Here is a 24,668-nt window from a genome sequence, read left to right on the forward strand (position 1 = left end):
GAATTGGCATCAAGTCACTTAATTGGTGTGTCGTGAAATAAAATTGCTGAAATAAAATTGCTGTTAGTTTTTTTTAATTATTCATTTATTTGTTTTAATTAATGGATGCGGTATACGCATAGTATGTATTCGGTAAGATTGATGAAAATATCATGAGCTAGTACTAATATGCATTAACCGATTTAAGCCCCCGGTTCGAAAACGATCCACTTGCGTATTTTGTTCTTGCTAAAGCTTATATATCTGCCCCCCCCCCCTCCCCAGGTCGTTTTCGACCCAGTATCATAATTTGCCAATGGGACATCAGCAAAAAGAAATGACACTAAATTCACCAAGAATAGGTCGAAAACTATCTAATTTCCAAAATAAATCAAAATACAAAAAAAAAAAAAAAAAAAAAAGATAAGGACATGTATGGGTTAAGAAGATAACATGAGACCCCTTCAATGTTGCAACAAATTTCAATGTTCATTGCTTGAGCGCACTTCTGGGTATGGGATACTGAAAATTTTGAGTCCATAAGGTAACCTTTAAGAAATTGGTTCGCATTCGGGGACATGCTTTAAATAAAAAAATAAAATAAAATAATAATAATAATAAAAAGTAGCAAGTTAATAGTAACCCTTTGAAATACGTATGCTAGAGTTTACGCTAATTTCAATCTATGTGTTCTGTGGAAGGGTGTGGAGGATTAACTTGGTTGCGTATGTGTGACTTGGCTCTGTATACAGTTTGCCATAGAAATTTAAAAATTATATGTGATTTTCGGTGTAGATTTCAGGATATTTTATTCCTAATCTCTACCTTTAAAGATATTCAGTACTAACTATTTGTAGTGTATGGAGGCCAAACTCTCAAGGTTATTAGCCTCTTCGGTTGATTCCTCTAAACACGATAGTAAAGGTAAGATACAAAAACATTTAATAAGAGAGAACAAATCAATCTATAACAGATAAAAACACAATGTTGAAAAAAATAGTAATAACAGTATGTCATGTAGGTTAAATAAGGAGATACGAATGAACTATATAGATTTTAATAGTGGAAGTAAGTTACAAACATAAAACGTAGTAATAGAATACAAAAATAAGACCTCAATAGTTTCACAGTGAACTGAGTAATTGAATGAGTGAAACAACAATAACTGAGTATTACTTGAAACCTGACAATTACTAAGCTTATTATAAATTGTAACTCGAGAGTCTTGAGTTAAATTTGTTTAAAGTAATTCTCCAATTACGAGTCTCAAAAATCCTCAGAATGGCAAAATATAAGTAAACTGATAAACTCGCTCATGCTTCGGATTATTAAAATGTTGCCATGAGGCCACACTCTCTCTTGTCATAGTATGCAGAACTTAATAATTCCTTCATTTCTTAAAAGCTTTGGGACATCTTTAGGAACGTTTTGTGAAACTAAACAATATGTACATGTCTTATGTTTCGAGATTCGTATTGTATTGATATTTTACTGGATTAATTATAAATTTTGTTTCGTCTACGGGTGCACTACGTAAACCCAACATGTCATGCTTATGAATCTTAAAGGATCAAGGTATAATCATCTATAGAACTATAAAAAAAAAAGTATTAAAGAAAAAGACGAAAGATACAGAAAGGAATTAAAGAAATGCTTGTTAGAACATTGTTTCTAATTTGTGCGTGAATAATAGTGATGATGATGGAGTAGTGCATCAGACATTATATGTTCTAATTATACTAAAGTAGAGGCTGAAAATTTATCGAAAGTAATTTATTCCCTTTATGATGTCCAAGACGGTTCAAAAGCAACGTATGATGAAAGTAATTTGTTTTTTCCTTGCGTGCTAGAATTTTCAATAAATTTGACACAATAAAAAAAAATGCCCCAATTGATGACTTGCTATTATACCAAACATAATTGCGAAGCAGTGCTTTCTTGGGGCCAAGTGGCTAACTTATGTGATACCGGTTTCGATTCTCAGTGGAGAGTACTGGTCTCGGATACAATCCCGAGTAGTGTCGCAGGTTTCACTTTAAACGAGTTAACGTTTCATGTTCTCTCTGTGCTATATATAAAGACGTTAAACTCCATTCAATCCAACTCAGTCTCACTTTAAATTGTGACCCTGCCTCATAGCGACAGCACTGAAAAGGGACGTTGAACTAAGATCGGTCCAATCATATCCTACTTTAAATAGTAGGTGTCGTTAGTCTCGATGCAGAAAAGGAATGTAAAATCAATCCAATCTCTATTTAAACTGTAGGTTCTATCTCGTACGTCCTTGGCGCTGGAAAGACACAGACCAATCCGATTTAGTTCCACTTAAGTCCCGTCTCATAAAACCTCAGAGCAAAAAGGAAACTTTAAACTCAAATCAATCCAATTGAATCATATAGCCCCTATATTGAAAAGGGACGTTAAACTCAAAGCAAAACAATCATATAGCCTCAATGCTAACAAGGACATTAAATCAATTCAATTAAGTCATACAACCTCTATATTGGAAAGGAACGTTAAACTCAGTCAATCATACAGCCTCGATGCTGACAAGGGACGTTAAATCAACTAAATCATATAGCCTCGGTATTTAAAAGGGACATTAAACTCAAACCAATCCAATCATATAGCCTTGATACTGACAAAGGACGGTAAACTCAAATCAATTAATTAAATTATATAGCCTCGATGCTGAGAAGGACATTGAACTCAAATCAAGTAAATCATATACCTCGATGTTGGAAAAGATGTGAAACTCAAATCAACTAAATTATATAGCCTCGGTGTTTAAAAGGAATATTAAACTCAAACCACTCCAATCGTATAGCCTCGGTGGTGACACAAAGGACATTAAATTCAAATCAAACCAATCCAGTCATATAGCCTCGGTGCTGATAAGGGACGATAAATTCAAATCAATTTAATTCATTCCAGTGATTGCTAACCACACATACATTCATAATTACATGCGACGTAATTTTTTAATATCTACGTAGCGAAATGTTTACCCTGATTTCTTAGTTGTTGAATTTTCAAAAGTTCCCACATTTAATAACAATCCCTTGTCATACCAGAATTGAAGCGAGCTTTAAAAGTGTTTTCCGTGTAATGATATTTCGTAGAAAATTTTGATATTTAATAATTTCACTTTGATATTGATATGAATAAAAATTTGATGTTTAAAAATGTATATAAATGCACATCACAAAAACGAAATATCTGTTCTCAAATTTATAACTATAAAGTGTTGTTTGCTTGTTGATGCCACTTAAAACAATTTTACAAGTTAAAATATCTTACAAGTTAAAAGCAACGGAAATTATAGATTTCATTATATTTCGCAAGTCCATATAGAATTCAAAATCTTTGGATTAATTATTATTATTATTATTATTATTATTACGAGGAGCCTACTATTATGATTTACACCTTAATTTTTTCAGGCATATTCATACAGGTTACACAGCAACTGATTTGTCCACCTTCTCAATATAAACCGTATCTTTCTGCACTTTTGCTAGCGGTGTGTCGAATTCAGAAAACCCTCCTGGAACCAATTGTTTGGAGTCCCACACACCCATGTTTGGACACCTTGTTCAAATTCATAAGCATCTGCAAACTAACGACCACGCAGAAGTTTTGCCATTGCTCCGAACAGGTCGTAATCGCTGGAAGCCAAGTCAAGAAAGTAGAAAGGATGTGGCAACACTGTAAGCCCTAGTTGATCAATGGCAGCATTGGTTTCCCAGCTGGGGTGAGGACGTGCATTATCATGTTGCAGAAGTACTTCTTTCGCCAATTTTTCTGGCCGTTTCATCAGAATAGCACAACGTAAGCGTCTGAGGATTTCCATATACGCTGCAATGTTAATCGTAACTCCACCTTCCACCTAGTCGATCGGGATAATATCTTTCGTGTCCCAGAACACTGTAGCCATACGCTTCCCAGCTGAAGGTGTTGTTGCGAAATTTCTTTTGCAGTGGACTGTCATGATGTTTCCACTGTATTGATTGCTGGTTCGTTGTTGGCTGATGGTAATGGAGCCAGGTCTCATCACCAGTCACAAGCCTAGACATGAAATCTTCGGGATTATGATCACAGTGTTGCAAAAGTTCCCTACACACGACCACACAACATTGTTTTTGGTTTTCAAACAAGAAATTTAGAACCTATTCTTGCACTGACATTCCCTAACTGTAAATGATTGTGCAATATGCGCAGCAAGATGTTTCTGGCTGGTCCTGTGACAGCGTCCATTTCGGAGAATGTGATGCATTTTTTGTTTTGAATGGTCCTCTCTACCACGGCGATGATGGCTGGGGCCACTGTCACTTTCCTTCCAGAACTGTTCCTCTTTTTTGCCAAGGTGCTACCCACTGTCCAACCTTCTACCCAGTTACACACAGTTTCCCATGACGGTGCATGTTTTTCACATTGTCTCAAATCTCCTATAGACTTCAGCAGCGGCTACGTTCTCTTTCCACACCAACCACGACGTCCAGCACTGTCCTCCATAATCATTTTTCATGTTTCAAAAAATGGGCTGACTAGGGGCTGCTGTCGTCTCCGTTGCCAGTGACACTCGTAATTAATAGTTGAAGGTTGTAGGTGCCTGTGACTGTGTTCCCAACTTAAGTGGTCCACTACAGTGTTGTGTTCTACAGATTTTATTTTGCCTAATGTTCCTTGTTTTTTTTCTTTTTTTTTCAGGGGGAGGAGTATTGGATATCTTTCTGCATAAGTTTTTATTCACATATCAAGAAAAAAGGACTACCTCCTATTCACAATACTGTGTCACGTGATTTTGGAGCAGAAGCAGTAATTCATATTCTGCGTGCGTTGACAGGAGAAAGGTAATATTATCAATAGAATGGATATATTAGGTTAAACGCTGTATGTAATTACTAGAATTTTCTTCAAGAACGATAAATGATGAGCAGAAGATAACGTCAGTTAAGTTTCTTGTAGAAGAAGCAACTTCTGAAGCGCATTTTATGCCGGAGTTCCAAGGAACCACAACCGTATTTTGTTTCTTCCAGTAATGCATCTCTTAGTTAAATATCTGTATAACTCAGATAGGAGAACAGAAATCTGACTTGCGACTAGTGATGGTGCTAGCTTTAAGAATGATAACACAGGTCTCGGACAATTGAGTAGTTCAGTGAGACGGCTAGCACAGTTGAACAGTGTACGGCGTTACAATAGTACATCATACTGATTGTATCTTCGAGTCTCTTTCTCTCTCTCATTATTATTATTATTATTATTATTATTATTATTATTATTATTATTATTATTATTATTATTATTATTATTATTATTATTATTATTATTATTATTATTATTATTTGGAGTAGGTCCAGCCGACGATGACTAGAATTCGCTAATGAATTATGCTGAATTATCTTATCTGAAGTTAACAAACTCTAATAGTAAGGTAATAAGTTTTAACTTTTCCTCGATTTAACAGTTCTACAGTGAAACATTTCTCACAACAATATTTTACGTCGATGCTATCATCAACTTAATTCTAGTAGATTTCTTTTATTTCAAAAAATTCAGAGGGATATGTAAATGAATACTATTTCAAAATAACACACATATCTCCTCCCCTCAAAAGAAGAAAAAAGAAAAAGAAACTAACAAAAGCCTAAAACACGAAGTTTTGTTTTCACTTCCTTAAATATAACTTAATGTAATTTTCTTGTTTCTAAAATTGCCAAGTTTTGATATTAAAGTTCGGCAACTTCATTATTTCAGTGCCTCTTGTTTACATACGTTGGTTAAGGATGTTGTGAGTATTGCTCGCTTTAATAAGCTGTTCAGCAATTTAGTGGGAAACAGTAAGTATTATTCCTTGAATAAATTTATTTATCTTTTTATTTTTAATTAGTTAATTTCTGTTTCGACTTTGACGTACGGTGGGTACATAATCTCGATTAGTCTATAAAACATTATTGTGTGGCGTAAAACTAAGCTAAAATATTTGAAACAATATTTAAACTAGCACCAAAATAAAGCTTTATTTAATCGATTGAAAGCTAAGGATTTTTTCTTGCTATTTCTGATTTCAGTCGTCAGTTTTTTTGATTGTTGGGGTCGAAGAGAAAGAAGAACCTTAATCATAGTAGCAGATATTATCGCATCATGTATGTAGTAGAATTGATAGGAACTATTGTATATGTTAATGAAAGAGGAAACAACCGATTTTTTTACACACACCAGATCCTGTGTAGATGTGAATTCTATAACACCAAGAGGGAAAGAGCACCTACTTCGAGAGTGAGCGAGTAAGTGGCTGTTCTGGGAGCAAACTGGCGTGGCGTATTGGCATAGTATGCTGGAGGTGCCGGGTTCGATTTCCGGTCCAGTCAGTCACTTTGTCACTCATTGTGTGTTAATAGAAACTAGTTACAACTCGGTGAAGATGATTGAGAAAGAAATCTGAGATGATTCTGCTATTTCAAAAACGTGTTATTTTTGACTGCTACTCTACTTCGTTAGATTGTATTGTTTAAAGAGCTTTTTATAATTTGTTATAAATCTTACTGTTTAATATCGTTTAATTTTTATACCCCTTTTCAATATTACTGTGTAATTTTATTAAAATAAAAGAGATTACATTAACTTCACCTTACAAATTTCAATTAAAAATGAAATGTTTTGCCCATCAAGCTTATGAATTATTCTTAAAAACTGATATAATATACTATAAATGAATGACTACTGGTGACATAACGTACTCGAAGATTCATGGCTGAAAAGTTAAGACAGTTAATTGGATTTTACTTGTGCCATGTCCTCCAGTCTGAATTGTTACTACTGATCTCTGAAATTGTTTTATTTTGTCCTTCCATCATCTTAATCTACCAAAAATTGTCCCACATGCTTAACAACTAGTACTTGACTCACTCCGCGTGTATTTCCTATGCAAACAACTTGTTTCAAGATCCTTAACTTTTTTGTTTTAAACCAAATCTGAGAAAATATTTTATCTCTGTACAAAAACATGAAGAAACAAAGAGTGCTGGTTTCTTCAAAATTACCATTTTCGCTTTTCCTCACCTTTCTGAAACGCAGTACCTATTCATCAGTAGTAGTAGATATAACTGCTATGGAGAAGTTTATTACTTCATTGATAAGAGACACTTCAGACTGTCAAAAATAGATTTTCTACACTTTATCGTGTTTAAAACCGATCATAATACTTGTATATCAAAAAAGGTTAGATCAAGAATTTGAGAAAGCAAAGATCAAGAATTTATGTAGTTTACTGACTGGGAAAACTAGGCCCGACCTCAACTTTACCCACTCTTGTCTACATATAAGTGAGGTTCAGGAATTTTTAGATGACTTAAGAACGGAGATTTAGTGAAGTTGGAGATCAAAAATGTTACGAAGTTGTGTAAATGTGGTTAATACTTGATCACAAAAAAGATGTAGGTTTGAAATCCATGTAAAAGAATTTCCTTTTAAATGTAGAATTGATACTGTCTCAGTGTGTTTCTTAACGTTTTGAAGTTTTAGAGGTGGAGAGAATGAAATTACGGTACATATGTTAATACTTGTGTCCCTCAAGAACCATGATTAATCACTTAAATCTTGAAATCGAGTAATTTGTAATACACTCATGTAATATTGGGATGATTAGGCAGGCTTCCCCACCACCCGAAAATATTGTAGGACGAACCCAATGATTGTTAACTAAATTGTATATCGGAAAGTGTTTCTATTCTGTTACTGCTTCACTTTTCCTTTGAATCCAGAAAAGAAGGGAAAAGATCTTAGCACTACGAGTGCCTCTGACATTTCAGAATATTGATCTCTTAATGACATCCAAAAATTTGTTTAGTCATTAATTATATAACGTCCGATTTGGAAGCAATAGTTAAGTTATTTTATTTAGTATCTCCAGTAGAAAGTTTGTTTGTTTGTTTGTTAATTGAAGTTTAGCGTTCCTTTTTATCACCAAGGCTATATGAGACATGAACCTACTACAATAGTTCAAATTTCAACGCTTTCCCAAGGCAAATCAAACTTTGGGGATAGCTGCACTAAAGGCATGCAGACGAGCCATTAGATCAGCGGGAGGGGGAGGAGGAGTAGAAAGCAGTTCAGTTAGTTAACTTATGCACCAGCGCTACTATAGGTATAATATTGTCGTTGGAAACATTGAAGAAACGTAGAGAACACGTGACAATCAACTCGCAAAAGGCGCTTCCTACAACTTGTTGACATTATTGTTATTATAAGTCAAGTTATCTAATGCTTGGAAGAGGCCGTTGACACGAAATCTGGGCAATACAGTGGATGACAGCTTCCAAGTTCTCTTCTTGTAGTTTTAGCAGTGTTTGGCAAGCAATATGTATGCGAGCATTGTGTTGTAATTCAATCTACCTGTCTAAAGTGACGAGTGGCAATTGCTTCCTTGTAAATATCCTTATCATTTCGTCTAGTTGATTGTAGGAACCATTCCTTTAATTGATTGACCTGGTGTCATGAGTTTGTAGTGATAATAACTGCGTTGGTCCGCGAAACGAACACCATGAGTTTTATTATTATTATTATTATTATTATTATTATTATTATTATTATTATTATTATTATTATTATTATTATTATATTATTTTGGGTGCAGTTACGGTTTCGGACTGATTTCAACACTTAACCTGTATCTGGCCATTTTGCTGAACGTTTATGGTTCTTTTAAAGAATCTAGGTTTGAGTGAGGATAGCAGTAGAATGCAGGAATTGCTCTTCTTTATATTAAACTAACAAAGGCAGCTTTAAAATGAATTCTTTTCCCGCTCATTTATTCCTTATCTAACTTTCTTTCTTTCTTTTCTTTCTCTCTCTCTTTTTTATGTGTTGCTGATTATTTCACATGGATTAGTATTGACTAAGTGCTGACGTCAAATCTTTCTATTAATACACCCACGTAGTTTGGAATGGAACTTCTTGCATTACATTTTGAAGTTTCACTTTAAACTCTTTTGCCTGCGTGTCTGATTTTCAAGATGAACGTAATCGAAAGATATTTTACCAAAACTAGTGACATACTGTGGGTTCATTATTCTAATCTCCTTGATGTCACGAGCTGTCTGTGTTAGATTTGTTCCATAGCGGAGTTCATATTCGAAATTTACATATGAAGTTTTGTCTTATTCATGATTTTACAACACAGGGCGTCAATAGGCTATTTCAAAGGATATTCACATACATACAGAAAATAAATAGCTAAATAAAAATATCCACCAAGACTGATTTCGACTGCCAAAGGTTATACTCCCGAAGATCGGACATTTCATATTTAATGATCTCATAAGGATTTATAGGAAAAAAAAAAAAACTTACTAGGACCCATTAATGAGTCGTGATACATGTGTTAATAATCGCTGGTCTTGTGGGGTAACTTTAGATAGATAGAAATGTAAATGAGATTGAATATCTTTCACTGGGTTCATTTAGTTCTTATATATAATGTAGTGGTAAATTCTCAAAGAGTGTGATCATTTCATTCTCAGCAGTTTCTCCAGTATGATATACGAGCTTGTAGTAGATATAGTATATAAGTTGTAGAACAATGAAAATGTTTCTATAAAGGTATTTATCTGTCAATTTTGTTATGACTTTCAGCATGTTCTGCATCATTTAGAAGGTTGTTTGGACCGTCGAATGAGAGTGGATCTATTTTTAAGGTAGGATAATTATTAAATTCTTCTACTTTCGAAAATTTTACTTTATAGGTTTATATAATTGAAAGTACAATATGACTAATAAAATACAGGATATTTGGAAGAAATATTTAACCCGTAGTAAAAATGAATTTTCATCTTAATTAGATAGTTATATTAAATCTACTGTTGGTCATTGGAATGTTTTTATCGTCTTAAGTTAGCGGTGGACATCTTGTCTCGAGCTTCCAACTTCTTCGATCTTTGCTTTCATTTATCACTCATTTTCCTTAGTCTAAAATTGTTATCGGGAGAATTAAATGAAAGATCACAAATCATATTTTGAACTGATAGATTAGAACAAGATGGAAATCATTAGATTCCCATTTTAACCTGATTGTACCTTCCCATAAGTAGATTCAAGTTTATCTCTTAAGTTATACAAGATGGAATACAATTAAAGAAAGATAAAGAACTTCACAGCTGTAGAATTATATAGTTTGAATGAATATACATAAAATTTCAAGTATAATGTGTAATTTACAAAATAACACACAATACTACAATACACATAATACTACGTAATAGTATAATGTATAATGTGAAATACTACATTATTACTTTCCATTTAGGTAAACCAATCTGAGTAAATATACCGTACATAGAAGCATTCAACAATTAAAAAATGTCAGCGAAGATAATTAGAACATTAAAAGTTACACTATGGGCTTTTATTCTAAAACTCTTCATCATATAGAGAGGGAAGAAGTATGGTAAAGGAAACGAAAAAGTCTTTTTTTTTTCTATCTGTACCTTTTACTATCTGATGTAGTTCAAAGTGTTGTCTATTATGATAATGTTGTCACTTCTTACTGCTATTTTGTTTTTATTTTTGGGATTATTTTGCTCAACTTCGTTCAACCTGTATAGAATATTATATATATATAATACCAACATTAGGCAAAATTCGAAACTTTCTGAAAAGGTCATGAAGAAGGTGGATATATGCTTTGCTTATTTATAGTCGCCAGGAAATTACCATGTATGTTGGAAAATATATGTATAAGAGAAGAATATTGAATTTTTCCAAAACTGTTTTCTGCAGTTTTGAGAGTCCTGAGGAATTTGAACTGGAAGGGATCTGGAAGGAAGAACGTTTTTTGCCGGTATCTTGTAATCTATAAGTTATATAAAATTGGGTTTCAGCCATGGGTGGATCCAGAACTTCCTTCAGCGGAGGGGCACAAATCTGGTAATAGACGTCTTTTTCTATATACGTATATGAGGAATTGAGTGTGTATATAAGAGTTCCGATATCCCCTTTTCGTACACTTATGATTTCTACATAATAATAATTCTTTTTCTTAATTTCTTGTTTATTAATAGATATGCTTAGTTTCGTTATACTCTGAAAGAAAATATTTTGAATACACTACGGAATAAATGGATTATAGTTTTTTAACTTCTCGAAATTGAAGGGAAAAATAGACTGAAAGAACGTATGTAATGGGGAATATATAAATTCCGTCCGACCCCGCTGGAGCTAAGGACAATTGAACTTCTGTGACATGTTACTCTAGTGCATGGTGCCTTGTTTAGCATCTTTGTGTAATTCAGTTTGAAATCGCTGGCTTTGATATTTTAAAATATGTATATCTGGCCAGTTTTGGAAGGTTTATGCTCATTTTGGTGTCTGGGATAATGGGGTGCATCATCACAGAAACAGTTTTGAAAACTTCTTATATATATATACTTGTATTTTCAATAAGTTAAATCTTCAGTTTGGAATGTTTATATTTCATGATTGTTACATTAAAGAATGATAGGTTCGGAGAGGGTGTGCAAAATATTACCCGCTGAACTTTGGGGATATTAGCTAGTTTGTAGTAATAATAGACTAAGAGCAGATTATTGGTATTTATTTATTTACTCACTAAGTCTCATACAGCACAAGGCCATTTGACTGAAACTGAACAACGTAAGAAAAAAAATTAACAAATACAAAAATACAGTGAAGAATTTTCAATTTTCAATTCATAATATTCTCTTCAACTGAGTTCTGAAGTTTCGCTCAGAACAGGGCCGTGCCGTGGAAAATCAGCGCCCGGGGCGAGAGTATACAACGGCGCCGCCATACGTATATTCCAAGCAATTTTTCCTATCTTTTTTCTTTTTTTTCTCTCGAATTTTTCGCGCCCCGTACTTCGGCGCCCGGGGCCAACGCCCCGCTCGCCCCCCGACGGCACGGCCCTGGTTCAGAAGTAAAAATGTTGACATCTATTGAAACTGTATTGTAATCATTCGCTAGTCTGTAAAACAATGATCGCTGAACAATTGATAATTTAGGGAGTCTCTAAGTAAATTTAGAGAACGCGTTCGCCTCGGAGGAACATAAATGTTGATCTGTGATAATAAGAATTTAGAATCAATTTTACCATTGATAACCTTATATAGATAAAGTAAGTCAGCAGTGCGACGTCGTTTGACAGGGGTACTCAAGTTCATTAAAGACATTAGTTCCTGTCTCGAGTGATCACGTAACTCAGAAATTCTAAATTTAACTATGGCAAAGGAGAAGTTTAAAACCGAGTCAATGCGAGATAAATTAGTAGGTACTGCCATATTCCACACAGGTGAACAATATTCAGTGAGTCTTGTTGGAAAAAACAAGAAGTTATACTTTTCCTTCTGGAGAGGATGCGCGCCTCCCTTCTAGATCCGCCACTGAACTTGCTCCTTCCCGCCCCTTGCAGTCAAATATATGGAAACTCCTATGGTATAACTGAGGGATGGGATCATGTTCCACTATAGGGCAGTGCCTGACGTTTCGTAGTGTTCGGTCCTTAATGTTTTTTTTTTTTTCGTATCCTATCTGATAAAGCATCAATAGGTTTTTTTAAAAAAAAAATTAAACTAATTTCTGGTGTTTTAACTAATTTCTGCGAATTTGTGCTTCTATGTGTAAATACTAGCTGGACACCCGTTCTTCGCATAGGTTAAATAGGATTATGGGAAACATTTCAAACGTGTATATGATCTTTACAGTGTGAATTTCAGTCGAAGTGGAGTGATGAGAACCCAGCTTGACCCAAGTGCTAAATATGTTTCCTAATTGTCTAACCGCTTCCATGTGGTTACCTCTTCCTGTGATGTTCTAAGTTTGTTGTTGGCCATAGCATGTCTGGATGTCCTTTTCCTCGCTGCCGTTGTGTGTTTGAGTTGAAAGTTTACGTTAGAAATAATGGAAAATATTTTGTCGTAAGTAACAGTGAAAAACGGATAATATTTAAATACAGTGGACTCTTTTTAATTCGAAGTCCAAGGGGACACGAAAGAACTTCGAATTATCCCACATTTATTTTCACATATATAACAACAAAAAAACCAAAGTACTGTGCATCAAAAACATATTATATGGTGTAGACTTTACCTTTAAAGCAGCAGATTATTTTTTCGTGATCGAATACCGCAAACTAACAAATGACATTGACTCCACATAATTCAAACTACGTGTTCAATGGAAAATATATTTACGTACAACACCACAACATACATTGAATAGCCCAAACAATTAAACACCAGTAACAATTTTAATATTCTGTTCTCACTTTTAAGAAGTGGTAAACTTCATTTGGTTAAATTTGATTGTCTTTGTACGGTCAACAAATCTTGAATTTCATGTATTGCGTGGAATACGATATTAATAACATTTGGTTGACTTTATCAATAAATCACCTTAAATTTTGAACCAATTCTGAAACAAGATGAGATTGACACACCTTCTCTATCTTCACTCCTTCCCCAACTCACCTTTATCTTTATCATTACATAGATTTTCTATTTATCTTTTGTATTACTCTTCCCTATGGCTGCATCTGGATAACTGAAAACACGTTAAAACTGTATTTCTCTGTTTACATCTGTCCAACTGTATTTACTTCGAATTATCCAAAACATAGGTTCAAAAGTTCGATTTATCCACGATTTTTTACTATTGTTTTCAACACAGTTTTCAAGGGGAATGGACTTCTGTTCGAATTATCCAAGTTCGAATTAACGAGACTCCACTGTATAATAATTAATGAATTCATTATTGTAGCGCGAAATATTCTGGCTTTGACATAAACTTCGAACTCTTGCTACATTCTTACTATAAGTATCTTAATGAAAGTGGAATGATTAAAGCACAATTGAAGGTAAGTACTAACAATGTTTAAAGATTCATGTTAATCCGTTCAATTGATTGGCCGTGATGCGATCATAAACAAGATAAATTCATTTTTATTAATGTAAATGAATATAAAATGGGGTATATCATGGGATATACTTTGGTATAGCATGTTTATGCCAGTTAAATAATTATAGTAAAAAGTTTAGTTTAAAAATCAATATAATAGATTAGCAATTAAAAGTTTTCTTCAAAAATTCTTTTATTTCAGTTATGTTTGACACATAACATATACTTACAAGCAGTAGGAGCAATTATTATTATATTGCAAAGATGGTTACAGGCCAAGGAAATCCCAAAAACTGCTTTCAAGTGGGAACCACCAACTACTTGGACAAACAAGACAGAAGCGGAATGTACAGCTTTTGAGGATTTTTTGAGAAACAAATGGGGTGACCGGCTTTTCTCCATTCTCCATCTTAAAAGAAGTAACGTAAATTGGTGGAGAATGAAAGTGGTAAGTTCAGCAGAGTAACTTTTTTTTAGAGGGGAAGGGAGGAGGAGGCGAAAGATGTTGGTAATAAATTTATGGGCTAATGCAGTCCTAATGTAGCTTGTAGAGCTATTGAGGATGAGTATTTCCTACGTTCGTACGCTACGCAATAAGTATAGCATAAGTGTCTTCATTTCCTGTACTCTGTTAAATGAAAGACCGTGGAATTTCTTACATATTTGTACAATATCCTTAATTTCTTCGGATGAATGATTTCATTTATCAAGTTTTATGGTTTGGAATAAAGCTTTTCTTTTCTTCTTTAATATTGTATCTGTCTTTTCGCTAAACAACAATCTTTTGTTCCAAAAATGTTTCTTAGTTATTTGCTTCATTCCAGTTTATTTGCATATTTGCAGATAATCAAGATTATGTCTTTTAAAATGTTAAAATTATCATAAATTTTATAAAAAGAGGAAACGCCATTTTTAATCATTGTCATTACCGGAAATATTTTTTCTTTAATCATTCTTTGAACCAAACGTTTGTATATTTTTTCAATGTCAATACGAAATGTTCAAAGTTTTTAAAACAAGATTCTTCAGAGAAGCTGTATAAAAATAAATAAATAAATAAAAATAAAAAAAATAAAATTTTAAAAAATATTGTAACTGGATTCAGCTTTTTTTGAGAGAGGCACAAAAATGTTCTGGAGATTGGAGGGTGTGCTCCCATGGGGACACCCCTGCTTGCTCTCTTCTTCAAGAATACTATCAAAGATTGGATTTCCTTATTTAGAAATTCGCAGTGAAATGAAAAAGAAAAAATGAGGTCAGAATTTGCGATTCAAATTACAAAATAACGTTAATAATTTGTTTCTAGTATACTGTGGAAATAACGAAATTTTATGATGCGCAAATGTTGTTTTAATGGTGTTGACTGTAGAAAAAAAATCGTAAACGGGATATCCTTCCTGTTCCTGTTTTGCTGTTCTGTGCTTTCTTTTTCGCCAAAATTCTTGAGTTTTGGAAATAGGGAAACATACAGGCTTTTCCTTGATGATATATATATATATTTTATATGTTACATTGAATGAAGGAAACTGATCCAAGGGATCGATCATGTTATGTGGGTTATGTACGTTTGAGGTATTTTCCGTTCGTTTGAGCATCGCCGGCTACGACCTCTTAGCGCCTTCCCAAATAGCACAGACGAGCGAACAGGGCCTAGTTCCTTTAGGAGCCGCTGTGGCGCTAGTTACGTGCACGTATATTATTTCTGTGTAGCAGGCAAATGAAATAGCTACTATAACAGGAAAAGAATTCTTAAGTCCTCCTCCTCCCTAGTATCACAAAAACTAAACTGTTTTTAAAATTGAATACAATTAGTATCGATTAATTAAGAATAAAATATAATACAAACACAACGGCAAGAAATCTTTTACAAATTACAAACGAGGCACTTTCCCAGATAATGGCTTGGCATTTAGAAATTTTGCATGTTCAAAACATCCTTTTCCAACATCTGCTATGTTCTTCAGCAACACTGAAACTATTACATTGTAAATTTTTACATTTAATTTGAATGAATGATTGTCCGAAAAGAGGCACTGCAAATATTAAACGTGTTGCAGAAAGGAAACAATAGGCTATAGGTGGAAAGAGTTTCCGAAATTCGGGTGTTCACAAACCGATGGGCCTTTTCAACAACGTGAATCACCCATACTAGTTTTTTTTTTTTTTTTTTTTTTTTTTTTTAAGGATAGCACATTACGTTTCTACTGTCTTGTTTACATATCAAGTTCATAAGCGTGGAATTGCATTTGTCCTGACTGATAAGTTTGTGACATGAGGCACAGTCTATACTTTGAATAATTTTCCGATCTACAAAACTTCCTAAGAAAGCAATAGAAGCTAATTTCACTATTCCTGATAAAATGTCTGAAAAGAAAACTATAAATGGGAACATTAAAGTATTATACAAATTGTGACAATGGTAGTGAACAATAGGCTAAAATGTTATGAATTGACTAATTTCTTAAAAATCTTATGTATGAGTTGACTAATTTCTTATTGTGCATAGTGTGTACAGTCTGAATCGTTAATGATTGGATTTCATTTGCGTTATGATTTAACTGAATTTCACTTTTAGTTTACACTTTAGTGAATGTATCTATTTTTCTCCTAGTGCAAAATGGTTATAGACTATTTTTTTTTCCCTGGCACTATCGTATTAGTAGGTTTCATATGGTAGATTGTCAGAAATTCATAAATATCTTTCTAAAACATGGGATCTTTGTATATTATTATTATCTGCTTTAGTAAGATGTAAATAGGAGTCTACTAATATTATTATGATATTTCACAAAAGTATATAAAATCATTTTATCTAGATAAATATTAGGGAAATTTGGAGTTACCACTGGCACACCAAATACTGAGATAGTATCTGAAATAAAGGTTTTGGGTTCTTCTTCAATCCCATTAGCAAGGGCATCAATCTTGGGAAGCTTTGGAGGCCGGCCCCCCCGAAGTTGAAATTGGGTCCCCTAATGGGAGGTGGGGCGGGCAAAATGCTAAGTTGAAGTAGGTTCTCCAATTTCTACAGTACATGGTAATTCGTTTTCCTGTTCTACTAAAGCGTATCTGCCATAGGGCTCCCCCAAAGTTACACAGAAATCGGCACTCTTGTCCATAAACTAAAGATTTAGGTCTATTTTTTCTTTAGAAAAGAACCAACCTACGCATAGATCCCATTACTACTCAGGAACATAAATAAATAAAATTAATTACACAAGCAAAAAACAACACTTACTAGGATCAGTATGAAGACCAGTCAACAATTCTGTAACTGTATATGGTATGGGGATATACAGGGTGTCCGAGAAGTCCTTCCCTGAATACAGAAATTGATAACTCAGGCTAGAAATAAGATAGAAATATGAAACTGGTGTTGAATTGTTTACAAACTATAAAAGTTTTTGTCTGTGTTAGGTTTGTTCTGTTATACCAAGTCTGAATTTTGTTTGTTTTAGGTTTGTAGTACGTAAGTAAGAAGCCCAAGAAGCCATGCCAACCAACCAGGAGAAGGCACAGTGTGTCCTGTGGTACCATGAGACACGATCACCAACCACGGTGCAGAGACAGTTCCAGACAACATTTAGGACTCCACCTGATGTCAAGAGCATTAAAGCCTGGTATTGTATGAAACCCTGCAGCAATGAATAACCACAGTCGTTGCATCGATCCCTCCAGTGATGTTGGCTAATGTGTGGATGGAAATTGAATATCGCCTAGATGTGCTATGTGCTACCAAGGGTGCTCATGTGGAAGTGTACTGATGTGACCAAAACTTTTATAGTTTGTAAAAATTCAACACCAGTTTCATATTTCTATCTTATTTCTAGCCTGAGTTATCCATTTCTGTAATTAGGGAAGGACTTCTCGGACACCCTGTATGCTTCAGAATTAGGAAAGTGATAGGGAATATTTTCCTTTAAAATAGTAGTAGAATTTGGAGTGAAATGCAGCGACAGTAATCTAGTTTTCAAAATTCGATTCATTGTATATACAATGGCTCTGCTAACCAACACATCATTGCACTCAGACAAAATGATACACAACAGTATACCATAGTTAAAACAAAAGAACAATTTTTGTGCTGTTAATTTTACCAGATAAAGATACTGCAAGTATTATGCAACTATAGTGCCTACACACGCCACGTGACTTCTTTTTTTTTAGCAAGGAGAAAAATCATGTAAACACCACACTCAGGGTTCCCAAATGTTCCAGATTTTAAGGGACAGTCCCTTATTTTATGATTTTGTCCCGCGTCCCGGAGAGCTTTGATACGGGACAGCAAAAGTCCCGTATTTTGCCCAAATGACAAATTTACCTCAAACAACGACTTTAAAGCCCGCAATTTTTAATGAGTCGTCATGACTGTGGCCAGTAAATGGCAAATGCTATTTCAGAAAAGCTCCGAGTTGCCAGATTTATTTAAAGTTGTCTCCTTTTGCCTAAGGATCCCACCGTTAAATTCATTTGTGGAAGGAGTTTTCACACATATGAATTTGGAATGGACTGACACAGAAATATGTGTTTCTGCCCAGTTGATGACAGGTGAGTTTTTCGACAGCTTAAAGAAAAATCCAAACTTGAAAAAGATAATAAGTACAGTTAAGTCAAGCGTGAAGTAGGATTTTTGAATTAGTTTAGATTACGTAAATCCAATGTTTTAAAAGTAAGATTTACCTATTTTTTCTTAGATCTATATTAACTCTTCGTATTAATTCATACTTTTCTATTTATTTCAGTCTAAAATGATTACTTTTTATGTGATGTCTGGCTTATTTTCTACCACTAGGTCATGTTTATTAAAACCCTTCCCGTTAATACTCATTGAAACTCGTCAACCCATCCCTTATTTAGACTATTTTTATTTGGCAATCCTGAGCACACTACACGTGTCTAAATCCACAGACTTACGTGACAGACAACCTGTCCTTCTGTTTAGTCCACGTTAGTGGCGCCACAACGGCCGAAAGGTCAACTATCCCCTGTACGCTAAATCTCATGTTACGAGAGGAATATGGTAAGGCGCTAAGGGATCGTAGCCGGCGATGGTTTGAGAGAACCATTTTCATTGTAATTATAATGAAAAAAGGTTTCTGAATATATGGACACTGGATTGTCCAATCACAACAGTTAGGTTGTGGTACAAGCCATGTGGTCTGATTGGAGAGCACCAACTTAAGGAGTGAGAGTGTGTGTGGCCGTTCTGGGAAACGGACTGCGTAGCGTAATGGGTAACGCATCAACATGGTATGCCGTAGATCACGGGTTCGAGTTCCGGTCCAGTCTCTCTTTGTATATTTACTTTTTCTCTCTTTGTATATTTCAAAGAAGGTATTTAATTTCTTGCTTTGTGTAGAAATGTTTCTTAGGAGATTAGGAGAGTGTTTTGTAATTCATGTCTGTATGACTAATTATATATCAGAAAAATTAAAAAAAAAAAAGTTCTGAAAAAGCAGTAAAAATCAGGGAATTCTTTCCCGTAATTTTTGTTGCCATCCTGACTCAGTACAATAGGATTATTATTATTATTATTATTATTATTATTATTATTATTATTATTATTATTATTATTATTATTATTATTATTATTATTATTATTCAAGAGCCTTTAAGGCTAAATTAAATGAAGACAAGCGAATTTACTATTAGAAAATTGAAAATTATTTAAGAAACACTCCTGACAAATTCTGGAAATAAATAAATGGAGTTAATAGCAATGTAACATCTGGTGTTATTAAAGATAATGTTTTAATAACGGCTTGTAAATTGTTGACTGATCCTTTTACTGAATATTTTGCTTCAGTTTTACAAAAATTTCCTAATAAAGATGTAGAAGTACTAAGGTCATCTAATTATTTTTCATCAAGGAAACCATCTGTAATTACTATTGAACATGTGTTAGACGCTATTAAATCTTTAAAGGTTAAATCTGCCTGTGGCATTGGTGGTATTTTTGCTTTTATAATCAAAGGAATAGCTGAGGTCATTGCTCCTGTCTTAGCTTCTTTATTTAATTGGAGCCTTAATGTTAATATATATATATATATATATATATATATATATATATATATATATATATATATATATATATATATATATATATATTAGTGTGTGTGTGTGTGTGTGTGTATGTGTGTATATATATATACTGATATTCGGAAGATTGTTGCTGTAATACCAATTCCAAGAACAAGTGAAGATTGGATTAGTAATTTGAGACCTATTTCCGTAATTGATGTTATACCTAAATTTTTTGTAAAATAATATATATATATATAAAATTTAGTACATTCCAAGGTTTGATATTAACCAACACGGTTTTCTGAATGGTAGATCTGTAGTTACTAATTTATCAAGTCTTATGCATAATGTGCTTCCTGTGGTTCATAATGGTGATTAACTCGTAAATACTCGCGCCCTTTTTGTGACACTAGTACACGCGCGGGGGTCCAGTAGACCCCCAAATTGATATTTGTTTTATTACAATAAAAATATATTTTTTAAATAATTAAGACAATGTAGCGTAACTCAAGACATGTTTTTAAAAGTATTTGCTGCAATCAGATTTTTTGAACTCGTTTTGAGACATTTTTTAATATTTTTTCATCAGGACTTCTGGCTAGCAACACAAAAGTTACCTGGTTGGGGGTCTGTGAACACTCCGCGCGAGTACTTAAGGGTTAAGTGGATGTGATTTATCTGGATTTTGCAAAGGCATTTGACAACCTGCTTCATCATATATTATTAAGTAAATTAATGGAATTTGATCTACCATGTTGTGTAATTAACTGGCTTGTTTCATACTTACCTAACAGAATTTTTTTTTGGTAAGATATAAAGAAAATACTTCTTCGATTTGTAATATTACTTCTGGAGTTCCTCAGGGATCAAATTTGGCGCCCTTACTTTTTTGTTGATTATTAATGATATATTTGAGAATATTACTTGCAAATGCAAACGATATCAAAATTTTTCATCTTATCTTAACAATTAAAGATCATGTAATTTTACAAAACAATATTAATACTATTCTACATTGGTCAGAAATAAATTCTCTACCTTTAAACTTCTCTTAAACTCAAGGGATATTTTACTCCAGAAAAACAAATCCTTCTATATAGAGATATAATATTAGTAATCATTATACTCAATTTGTAAATTGTGTTAATGATTTAGGAATTACTTTGGACACCAAACTATTGTTTCATAAACATCTTTAGGTTAACATCCAAAGCGAAGAGAAATCTAGCACTCATTAAATGGTTGTGTAGAAATTTTGACTCAATTTATACATGCAAGGTTCTTTAAATATGCCACTGTTATTTCGAATTGTGAGCCTAAATATATTGCCAGCTCTATTGAATCTGTTCAGAATAATTTTCTTGCTTGGTTAAAATGGAAATTTAAGCAATATAATACTATGAGCTTAAGTTCTATATTTGAGGATTTGGGCTTATTAACCCTTAGTGATAGACGTAGTCTTTTTGACTTAAAATTCCTAGATAATTTATTACATGGAGGTTTTTTTAAAGACGTTTTCATTTCTTTAAGAGTTTCTTATGGTAGAATCAGGAAATTTACTCCTTTCATTTGCACTAGGCTATTTTCCAAATCTTCTATTTATAGCTGTATTGAGACGGCCAATAAATTTCATACTAATTTAGATCTATTCCAGTCTAAATTTCTAACTGTTCGTCATGAAATCTTTAAGCTTTTTTAAAAGTCGCTAGTTTTGTTCGGATGCGTGCCTCTGATATGCGTATATATTTCTTTTATTTTTATTAGTGCTTGTTATATATATATATAGTGGCGGATCCGGATATGATCAAGTGAGGGCCTAACCATAGTTTGCAGCTTTATTCAGTGTAAAGCAGGATTGAAGCTCATTTTATTCCGTGTATACCTGAGCGTAAAAGGGAGGCTATAGCCCCCCTTGGATCCGCGCCTGTATATATATATATATATATATATATATATATATATATATAGTGCCGGATTTAGGGGGAGTGCAAAGGTGCACGTGCACCACCACCTCTTCGTTGTAAAAATACACTATCTAAAATGAGAAACTAACAGTGAAAATAGCAACACTTTCCGAAAGTTTCTGCCATCATGTTTCAGTTTGCGACTTAAAAGAAATCAGAGCTTTGCAAAAGCAATAGTTTAAGTATATTTTCGAAAGGTTGAAGGAAAAGGATTCATCAAGCAAAACAATATAGCATTTGTCAGGTAGGGAAGAAAACAAGCCAGGAGGAGAGAAGAACATTTTTTCCTGCGTAACACTTGCGACCCTCTGTAAAATACTTTCCTCAATTCTATGCATCAGTGTGTCAGGGGTAAAGAACATTATCACATGTCACTTTGAAGTGTTTCAGTGTGATTGGTTATTGGTGCACCCTCTCCTCAGTCAATCCTGGATCCGGCCCTATATATTTAATATATGTGTGTGGGTGAGTTGGGTCTAAAAGGGTCAATGTCACTTTTGGGCAAAAATGAGACACTCTTCAATTTTAACATCTATAAATGGATGTTTTCTTGTACAAGAAGAGCAAATGTCAACATGAAATAGTTTGGAATATATACCATTCATATTACCATTTGCTTCACTTGCGCAAGAAGATATCCATTAATAAGCGTTAAAATTTGACGAACATCTCATTTTTGCCAAAAAGTGACACTGGTTCTTTTAGACCCAAGTCACAGAGCATAAACATATATATATATAAGTCAAGGATATACTTATATTTTTATGACTTATATGTTTATGCATGTAATTTTACTATGTATGCATGTATTCTTTTTTGTTGTTTACAGATACTACATTTTGGTTTTTATTGTTATATTGATTTATCATGATGTATTTAATATGTTTCTTTTATTACTATGATTTTATGTTATAAACTTTTTATTTTGTAATTATGATGTATGATATTCTCTCGTTTTGTATTATTATTGGCGCATTTATGGCTGTGAAGCTGTTGTTGTTACCAATAACTTATTATTACTATTATTATTATTATTATTATTATTATTATTATTATTATTATTATTATTATTATTATTATTATTATTATTATTATTATTATTAAAGTAACGCTACTCTTAGTATTAAAGAAGAGTATAGTAATCAGCAAATTGTCTTAATTTCCTTTTATTATCAAGATAAGTATTTACGCTACAATGTAAATGTAAAAACTGGTAGTTGCTTAACTCAATACCATATAACAAATTCACAGACAAATCTCCTAGATTCATCGTAACATCTTTAGTACCTGCCTCCTAACTTTTATGATACTAACCTAAGTCTGAACTCTCAGTTCTTACAATTATCTATTAATTTATGAAGTAAAGAATAAAGTGTTAATATTATGATTTTGTCTTCATAATGTTTTGAAAAATGTGAAAATATAATATTTTAGTTTGTGGAATTTTTTAAATGTTAAGAGTGAAAATCAAATTAAAAATCTTTGAAAGAATGCAGTAGTGAAAATACTAAACACTATTCAGTTGTCCTATAAGTTGGCAACAGTAACATACTCATTATTTGGAGAATAGTTGGCAAATAGCAGTACATTAAAGGAATGGAACGCGACAACACCACTGCAACGTGAAAATGGGGCACATTTGGAAACCACCAATGAGAAGCAGCATTTGCTACTTCGTTATTTGTGTATAAAAAGGAATGAAATTCATCCAAAATTCGTCGAAGATATATCACTATGGTAATACATGTGCCAATTACTGCGGTAACTTCTACAGTAACCCACGGTCGCCATTCCGTGTTTAACCTGAATGGGAAGTCACTTTGTAGAACTATTTAATCAATTCGTGCACTTGTTGAGGGGGGGGGGGGGGCGTGCAGCACGGTACTGAACTTCTTGCCAATGAATTTTGATGGTTTCCTCTTCTACTTCTAAAAAAATAAAAAAGTAGCTTCACATTCAACAGATCGCCTTCGGTGCGAGCGTTCCCGGCAGGGACACTCAGTAAAAAAGTGTTAAAAGGTTTTTCAGGCTACCCATCGTGAATGAGGTTTTCCTCATTCATACCAGGTAAATGCCGGGGTGGTACCGAACAAATAGGTCCCAGGTCACTTCCTTCCTTCCCCAATCCTTTCTTCCTTTCTTTTCCCGGGATAGTAGGCTCGCTGAGGGACGTCATCTCTCAAAACGTGACGGGTTAACATGGCCAGAGATGCCGAAAGCCCAGAAATCTAAATCCTAAATCCTAATCCTAATATTCAACAGATATGCACTTGATACTAAAGATGACGGATGATTAATGAAAGTGAATGAGTGTGAAATAAATGGTAAAATGAGAATATGGAATGAAACGGAAGAACTCCGAGAAAATTCACGGACACATATTATCCATCACAAACTCATGGCTTGGAATTGAACCTGGAACCCCTCCTATCAGATACGAGCCTCTGTTACTGAGCCATCGTGTCCTCTTCTATTTCTAAAGAGGATGAATAATAAAATATTATTTCTCTTTACTTTATGTTGCATGTACACTCATATCCAAAATGATTGTCGCATATCTATTACTGTCTTCTTGTAAGAATATAATTTGATAATGATTTTGCAGGATACTTTTAATACTGATACTATGTGTATAATCGGGAAATGTATATTTGTGGTAAATTTCATAGGAAAAGAATTATAAATACCAACATTAGAATGAGTAAAACAAAATGTTGCCAAATGAACAAGAAAGTTTTGAGAATTCGTTATCAAATTATATTCCTACAGCAACATAATTATAGACATGCG

The 24,668-nt window shown here is 33.6% G+C and overlaps 1 protein-coding gene across 4 annotated transcripts in view; it reads left to right on the top strand.

Annotated features, from left to right (window-relative positions):
* LOC145675853 (uncharacterized) overlaps positions 1-24,668 on the top strand; it is a 224,961-nt gene that overhangs the window by 21,912 nt on the left and 178,381 nt on the right. For all 4 annotated transcript variants that reach the window (XR_014129229.1, XM_081746616.1, XM_081746617.1 and 1 more), the window contains exons 3-6: positions 4,690-4,832; positions 5,740-5,822; positions 9,616-9,677; positions 14,093-14,338. Coding sequence is in view for 3 of the 4 variants with exons in the window: in XM_081746616.1 (XP_081602742.1) it covers positions 4,690-4,832; positions 5,740-5,822; positions 9,616-9,677; positions 14,093-14,338 (534 nt within the window). In the remaining variant the exon portion in view is untranslated. The remainder of the gene's footprint in view (positions 1-4,689; positions 4,833-5,739; positions 5,823-9,615; positions 9,678-14,092; positions 14,339-24,668) is intronic.

The sequence above is a fragment of the Thermobia domestica genome, chromosome 18 (genome assembly GCF_964235325.1).
Source record: "Thermobia domestica chromosome 18, izTheDome1.hap1.1, whole genome shotgun sequence".
NCBI classification, from domain to species: Eukaryota; Metazoa; Arthropoda; class Insecta; order Zygentoma; family Lepismatidae; genus Thermobia; species Thermobia domestica.